Here is a 7,830-nt window from a genome sequence, read left to right as displayed (position 1 = left end):
TGGTTGTGAGCCACCATGTGGTTGCCGGGAATTGAACTCAAGACCTTTGGAAGAGCAGGCAATGCTCTTAACCACTGAGCCATCTCTCCAGCCCCAGTTAGAATAATTTTAATTTGAACAATATATAGTTGTTTATATTTGTATTATGACTATGTAAACATTGAGAGCTCAATTATGACTAAGTAATTACTTATCTCTCTTTTAAAACAGTTTTGTTTTAAATTTTCTTGGTAGTCTATGTAATAACAATTAACTAAATCTTTCTCTCTCTCTTTTTTTTTCTTCCGTTTTTCCTTTTTTGAGGCAGGGTTTCTCTGTGTAGCCCTGGCTGCCCTGGAACTCACTCTGTAGACCAGGCCGGCCTCGAACTCAGAGATCCACCTTACCCCTGCCTCTCAAGTGCTGGAATTAAAGGCGTACATCACCACCGCCTGAGAAATTAAATTTTGCTGGTTGTGGTAATTTATGCTTCTAATCCCAGCCCATAGGAGATCAAGACTGGAAGATTACCATGAGTTCGAGACTAGCCAAGGCTACATAGTGAGATCCTGTCTCAAAAAACCAATAACAACAAAACAAAGCAAAGAAACACAGACACACAATACCGAACAACAGAGAAACAAAATGTAGCTAAATCTCTGGACCTAATCCGACTCATTGGGCAGTTGAATCTTTCTCAGAAATCTTGCCCAGGGCAGTGTTGTCTGCTCCCGTCTGGACTAGACCCCTCTGTATCTAGTGTTCTGCAGCTGTACACAGAGATTGTTCTTCATTGAGCACCTTTAGAGAGCAGACATGTGGGAGGTAAATTCTTCAGAGCAGGGGTGGATTTCTGAAAAGGCCTCCATTCTGACATTTGGCTAATGGTTTGGTGGCATGTAGAATTTTAAGCAGGAAGTAATTTCTTTTCTTTATTTTTTTTTTAATTTATTTATTTATTAAAGATTTCTGTCTCTTCCCCACCACCGCCTCCCATGGGAAGTAATTTCTTTTGAGGATTTTGAAAATGTGTGTTTCATTGTCTTCTAACTACCCATGTTGTTGTGGTTCCCTACCATCATCCCAATTCCTGCTCCCTTTAGGTGTCCTCTTTCACTGTGCAAACGTGTAGGAGGCCTGGCCCTTACTGCGGTGCTCTTGTTCAGCCCCCCTGTTCTGGGATTGCACATGCTCCTTCGCCTCCTGTCCCAGTTTGTATCACCCTCAGCACCCAGTCGGTCCTTGCTAATACAAACAGATGTCCCTTAGTTCTCGGAAATATTCCTGAATTAATTTGATGACAGTGTTCTTCCCTTGGGGTTTCTTTGTCTAACACTTCTTCTTTTATTTTTATTTTATACATATATATTTATTATGTGCATTGGTGTTTTGCCTGCATCCATGTCTGTAAGGGTGTCAGAATCCCTGGAGTTACAGACAGTTGTGAGCTGCCATGTGGGTGCTGGGAATTGAACTGGGGTCCTCTGGAAGAACAGTCAGTGCTCTTAACCCCTGAGCTATTTCTCCAGCCCCCTAAAGAAAGAAATAATTATTATTTGTTTATTTATTTATTTTGTTTTTTGAGACAGAGTTTCTCTGTGTAGCTTTGGAGCCTGTCTTGAAACTCACTCTGTAGACCAAGCTGGCCTTGAACTCACAGAGATTCACCTGCCTCTGCCTCCCAAATGCTGGAATTAAAGGCGTGTGCCACCACTGCCTGGCTCTAACACCTCTTCTTGAGTGACTTTCAGAGATGGTCATTGAATTTTCCCCTCCCACAATCTTCTGCGCGTTGCTTGTTCTTTTTGGGAAAAAAAACAAACAAACCAAAAACCATAAAGCATATCAGAAAATTTACAGAATTGTACACTTTGAACTCAGAGATCTACCTGCTTCTGTCTCCCGAGTACTGGGATTAAAGTCATTAAATCTGGCCCAGCTTTTGCTTATGTTTTAACATCAGATTTTTATTTTCACCAGATTTTTATTTTCCTATATGGAGTAAGTGATCAGTCCTTAGTACAGTTCTTTTAAGATTTTAACCTCAGAGACCTTTGTTTTTCAAAGGAATATGAGGTAATGTCACTCTCTCCACCTTGCAAATATACTAACATTTGAGGTTTTGACAGTTTAGAATCATAAAGCCAAATCCTTCATCTTTGACTTCTAGAACTGTCTCATGTTTCAACTATAATTAATGGTCCAGTTTTGCAAATCATTAATTTGAGTTGCTATTTCAACATAAAGGAGAAAAATAACTCCTAGGAAAAATAACTTCAGGACTGGAGAGATTCTCAGTGGTTAATAACACTTGGTGCTCTTGCAGAAGACCTGGGTTCAGTTCTCAGCATCCACACAGTGGCTCAGAACCACTGTAATTCTAGTTCCAGGGAATCCAGGGACACCAGGCATGACATAGTACAAATGTACACGTGTAGGCATATTCCTCATATGTGTAAAGTAAGAATAAATAAATCTTTAAAAATAAGGGGAAAATCCTGTCAGACTGCTTTCTTCTTACTGTCTGGCTCACGGCTGCTGCTGCTGCGTTGTCTCCACAGCACCCCGGAGCAGGAGCAGCTGATGGTGGTGTGGCTCAGCTGGATGATCAAAGAGGAGGCGTACTTTGAGAGGTGAGGAGCCGTGTGTGTCCCCTCAGTTCAGAAAGCTCTTATTCATCTCCTCCTTGGAAATTCACAGTTTTTCTCCTGTTTTGACAGTACATCAGGGGTCTCTGCTTCTTTTGGGGAGATGCTGTTATTGGTGGCCATGTATTTCCATAGCAACCAGCTTAGCGCTATCATTGACTTAGTCTGTTCCACTCTGGGCATGAAGGTAATTTTTAATAATCTTTTTTCTGAAAGAAAATGTGTCTAAACTGAACATTCTGTCATAGTATAAAATAAATACATTGTGTTCTTTTAAGTGGTTTTAGATGTTTGCTAGTTTGAAGTTTTATTAAAGAATTCCTAGAAAAATAGGAATTTTTAGAACATTTATTCAAACTTTATGTATGTATGTGTGTCTGTATGTGCATATGTGTATATATATACAACTGCTAATAGAAGCCAGAGAAGGAATGGGAACCTATGGTGCTGGAGTCCCAAGCTGCTGTGAGCCACCTGACATGGGTGTTAGGAACCAAATTTGTGTCCTTTGCAGGTGCAGTCCATTGCTGACTCCTCTTCCAGTCCTCGTTGTTGTTGATTGAGACAGGCTGGCTTGGAACTCATGCTAGTCTCAATGGTTTTTTTAAATTTCCTACGTAGATTTTCTAATTTATTATAAAGCTTAAATGAATAAACTCATTTATGTAAATATACACATAGGCAGTTATACATCTGTATCTTCATATTTCTCAAACTGTTTAAGATAAAACTGTGGCAAGCAGTTACTAAATAAAAATGTGAGTCTGTTAAATACTGTCAGGTTATTTTTCATAGAGATTTTTCCAGTATCATTGTTCACATTGATGCGTGAGAGCCCTTAATTTCCTGATATCTTACCATGCCTAGACAACCCCGTTCTTTTTATCTTTTTCTTTTAAATTTATTTATTTATTGAGACGAGGTCTCTCTATATAACCCGGATTGTCCTGGAACTTGGTATATAGACCTTGCTGACCTCAAACCTATAGAGATTGGCCTGCTTCTCCCTCCTGAGTGATGGGATTAACGGCGTGCTTCACTATGTCTGGCCTGCAAATTTGATTGGTGAAGAATGGTGCCACTTGTTTTATATTTTGTTGATTATTAGTAAAGCTAGTTCTTTCATTCTTTTTGTTTTTTTTGAGAGAAGGACTTGCTTTGTAGCTCAGACTGGCTCAACCTGTCATGTGATTCCCCTCCTTTTCCACAGAGGTGCTGGTTTATAGGTGTGAGTCGCCACACTCAGCTTACTAGACTTTCTTCTAGTTTACTGTGGTTTTATGCTCTGCATTTAGAACTTTTTTCTCAGTTCTAGTGAACAAACACAGGACTTCACTTATACTAGGCAAGCACCCTTCCACTGAGTTATATATACTTCAGTTCTGCATTGATTTTAAATGTTAGTCCATTTGAAGTACATGGTGTGTAGTGTCACGTGTATAACAAAGTGTATATGTATATGAAATATGTATGTTTCTTGTCTCCATTTCTTGGATAAACCTCTTCTCTTCCCTGGTAGTTAGTGGTAGTAGCTATTAGCTAGTGCCAATAGTTAGTACTATTTATTAAGTAATTTAAAAATATGTTTTATCTTTATTTTTGAGAGACATTCTCTATATTGCCCAGGTTGCTTCTGATCTCCTGGGTTCTAGTTCTTTCTGCCTCATCCTCCCAGGTGCCTGAGACTACAGGCACACATACGAGTCCATCTCTTATGTCAGGCTTGAGAAGCCACTTGTGAAAGAAAAGTTTAACTTTTGAACATTAATATTGTACATCATACCCGTTTTGGATAATAAATTCATGAGAGTAAATGTATTTCACACAGTTTTCCATGCTGTTGGAATTCTTTTTACTGTTGTAGATTGTGATTAAGCCCAGCTCCTTGAGCAGGATGAAGACCATCTTCACACAGGAGATCTTTACTGAGCAGGTACTTCCTTTTGTTAGCTACTGACTAAACTACTTAGAAGAATAAAGTGGGCTTTTTTTTTTTGCCATCTTCAATTTTTAATGATAGTTTATTTCATCTTTAAACTCTCTGAATAATTCACTTAATGTAACTCATTATAAAACAGTTGTAGCATGAGTTCTAGTTGCTCTTACTAAATAAAACCTGGAGTCAGATATCAGGGGGTGAAAGCTGAGAGATCAGAGAAGCAGTGCAGCAGCCACTAGAGACCTTTTACCTCTACTGAATCCTCAGACCAAAGGGGTGATCCCGTCCTCAGACTGCACTGAGCTCTTGTCTCCTCCTGCCTTATATTCCTCTCTCTGCCCAGCCATATCCCTTCCCATCTCCACCTCCCTAGTGCTGGGATTAAAGGCTTGGGATCCCAAATACTGTGATCAAAGGTGTGGGCCACCACCGCCTGGCCCCTAGTGGCTTAGCTCTGCACTCTGATGTTTAGGCAAACTTTATTTGTTAAAACACAAACAAAATACCACTACAAACAGTGTATGTTGAGTTTATATATTCTTGAAAACTTTAATTGGTTACTTAAGGGTGTGATTGTAGATATTGGTGATGTATTTATGTGGGCTAACCATTTGGATTTCTCTGAGAAAACAGCTTAAGTCTTTACTTTGGTTCCTTAGTCTTTTATTTATATTTATTTGGCTTTATCACCCTTCTCTGTGGGTAAACCCAGGAATAATTTTCTTTTCAGTAAGTTACTTCTAAAAGTAAAAATTAGTTTTCAAATTCATTTATATATATATGTCTCAGGAGGAAATGATATAATTTCTTCCTCACTCCTCCAGACTCTCACTCTAAAGTCCTGGCTGGACTGGAACTTATTATATAGGCTAAGCTTGTTGTAAACTCCGAGCTTTCTGCAGTCCTCCTGCCCAGCCTTCTGAGTGCTGAGATTTCAGGAGTGTGCCAGCAGGTCCAGCTCATATAACTACTAGAAAAGAAATTAGCCCTCCCAGCAACCCTTCAAAGAGAAGTAACATGGTAGTCTTGTATTTTATCATGTCAAAAGTAGATGTGAAAGGTAAAGGGGCTTCTGTAGAGTAAATTAGACCAGCTACTAAGCTATGTTTTTAATATTATCACATGTGCATTTGTGTACTTATTTCTTTTTATTGCAGTTTTTTTGGTAGTGTTGGAAATGGAACCATTGGCCTTTGTATGCTATGCTACTGCTGTACCACTGAGTTACTCCTCAAGCCCTTTAGATGAGTTTGTGTAAAAATAAGTAGAAAATTAGAGATTTGTACTTAGGATTGTACTGGGGATTGTACTCAGGAATTTGCATGTGCTAGACAAACATCATAACACTGAGATGTATTCCTAGCCTTAGTGAGATAAAATCTCAGTAAGTTGTTCAAGATGGCCTTGAACTTGTGAACCTCATGCTTCAGCCTTTCTTGTGGCTGAGATTGCGGATGAATGTCCACACCTAATTACTTTTTTGTCACTTGAAAACCATGAAAACGTTCGGATACATGCCTGTAATCTAGCACTCAGGACAAAGAAGAGGATTAAGAGTTCAGGGTCACCATCCTTAGGATATAGAGAGTTAGGGCTAGACTGATCTCCATGAGATCCTGTCTTAAAATAAAACAAAAAAATTAAAACTTATACCAGTTGATTCTCATCATTCATCCTTATGGATGATAGTCTTTACACTATACCTTTTCTCAAACTAATTTTGAGTTTGTTATTTTATGTGTTACTATTTTATTATCTTAATGCTGTTTTTCCCTTTTAGGTTGTCACAGCTCATGCAGTTCGTGTCCCTGTCACCAGTAACCTGAGTGCCAACATTACTGGGTTTCTGCCCATTCATTGTATTTACCAGCTTCTCAGGAGTCGGTCATTTACCAAGCACAAAGTGTCAATAAAAGTAGGACTTTACCTTTAAATTTTCAGTCCTTTCCTGTGGTTTATATATATACAATGTTTGGTAGTTAGATAAATTGCTAGTTTATTTATGTAGTTAATTAATTAATTATCAATATTAAGTTAATAATGTAGTTTATTATTATTAAGAACCAGATTTTAGATTTTAAAACAATATCATAACCTATTTACAAAATGTACAGTATTATTTTTTTCTCTCTCTTTTTTTTTTTCAAGACAAGTTTCCTCTGTGTAGCTTTGGAGCCTGTCCTAGTACTTGACCAGGCTGGCTTTGAACTCACAGACATCCTCCTGCCTCTGCCTCCTTAATGCTGGAATTAAAGGTGTGCACCACCTCAACCACCTCACCTAAGTTACTTTCTTTTTTTAAGATTTATTTTATTTATTATATATACAGTGCTCTGTCTGCATGTTTGCCTAAACACCAGGAAGAGGGCACTGTAGATGGCTTTGAGCCACCATGTGGTTGCTGGGAATTGAACTCATGACCTCTGGAAGAGCAGCCAGTGCTCTTAACCTCTGAGCCATCTTTCCAGCTCCTAAGTTTCTTTCCTAATCAGGGTGTTTCTCAGAGGAAATAACCCCCTGCCACAATCTTGTTCTGATGGGAAGTCTTCCATGACACATATAGATCTCTAAATGTACAGAGTAGGGACTGTTCAAAAACTCCGTACACCCAGAGCCAGGTTTCTCACTGTCTTACGTGTGTCTTTCACTGTCTTTTCGATTCAATGATAAGGACTTTTAAGGCAATTATAAAAGAGATTTTAGCTCCCCAAACTAATGGTGAGTCCACTGATATGAAAGCTTTACATAGTTCTATAGTTTTGATCTTTTTTTTTTTTTCTTTGCCTTGATTCAATGCCGTTTTTTTCTAGGACTGGATTTACAGACAGCTGTGTGAAACTTCCACTCCACTCCACCCTCAGCTACTTCCTCTGATTGATGTGTACATAAACTCTATACTTACTCCAGCATCTAAATCAAATCCTGAAGCCACAAATCAGCCAGTCACAGAACAGGAGATACTTAACATTTTCCAGGAAGTCATTGGGGTAAATAAAATAATATTTCTGTTACATCTATTACATCTCTGGCTTAGTCCTTATTTTTTTGTCCTTAGAGATCTTATAGGTGATTCTGATTTCAAAATCAGATTAATGCATAAGTATGAACCCTTGCACACACAGTTGCAAACTCGTACATATTATGCACACACAAATGTGATTAAATTTTATTAGTTTACTAATAAGAAAACATATAGTAGTGTTAATTACCAGTAGTTTGTCAAATAGCACTTATTGAAGAGTTCTTTTCTTTTTTTTTTTTTTT

The 7,830-nt window shown here is 38.3% G+C and overlaps 1 protein-coding gene across 1 annotated transcript in view; it reads left to right on the top strand.

Moving 5' to 3' along the window:
* The window catches only part of Ints2 (integrator complex subunit 2), a 55,662-nt gene that overhangs the window by 14,562 nt on the left and 33,270 nt on the right, over positions 1 to 7,830 (top strand). The window contains exons 10-14 of the mRNA XM_005350458.2: positions 2,541 to 2,612; positions 2,700 to 2,814; positions 4,492 to 4,560; positions 6,347 to 6,481; positions 7,377 to 7,553. Of these exons, the coding sequence (XP_005350515.1) occupies positions 2,541 to 2,612; positions 2,700 to 2,814; positions 4,492 to 4,560; positions 6,347 to 6,481; positions 7,377 to 7,553 (568 nt within the window). The remainder of the gene's footprint in view (positions 1 to 2,540; positions 2,613 to 2,699; positions 2,815 to 4,491; positions 4,561 to 6,346; positions 6,482 to 7,376; positions 7,554 to 7,830) is intronic.

Source organism: Microtus ochrogaster, chromosome 7, assembly GCF_000317375.1.
Source record: "Microtus ochrogaster isolate Prairie Vole_2 chromosome 7, MicOch1.0, whole genome shotgun sequence".
NCBI classification, from domain to species: domain Eukaryota; kingdom Metazoa; phylum Chordata; class Mammalia; order Rodentia; family Cricetidae; genus Microtus; species Microtus ochrogaster.
The sequence above is the reverse complement of the archived record's forward strand: the minus strand, read 5'-3'. Positions and strand labels throughout refer to the sequence as shown.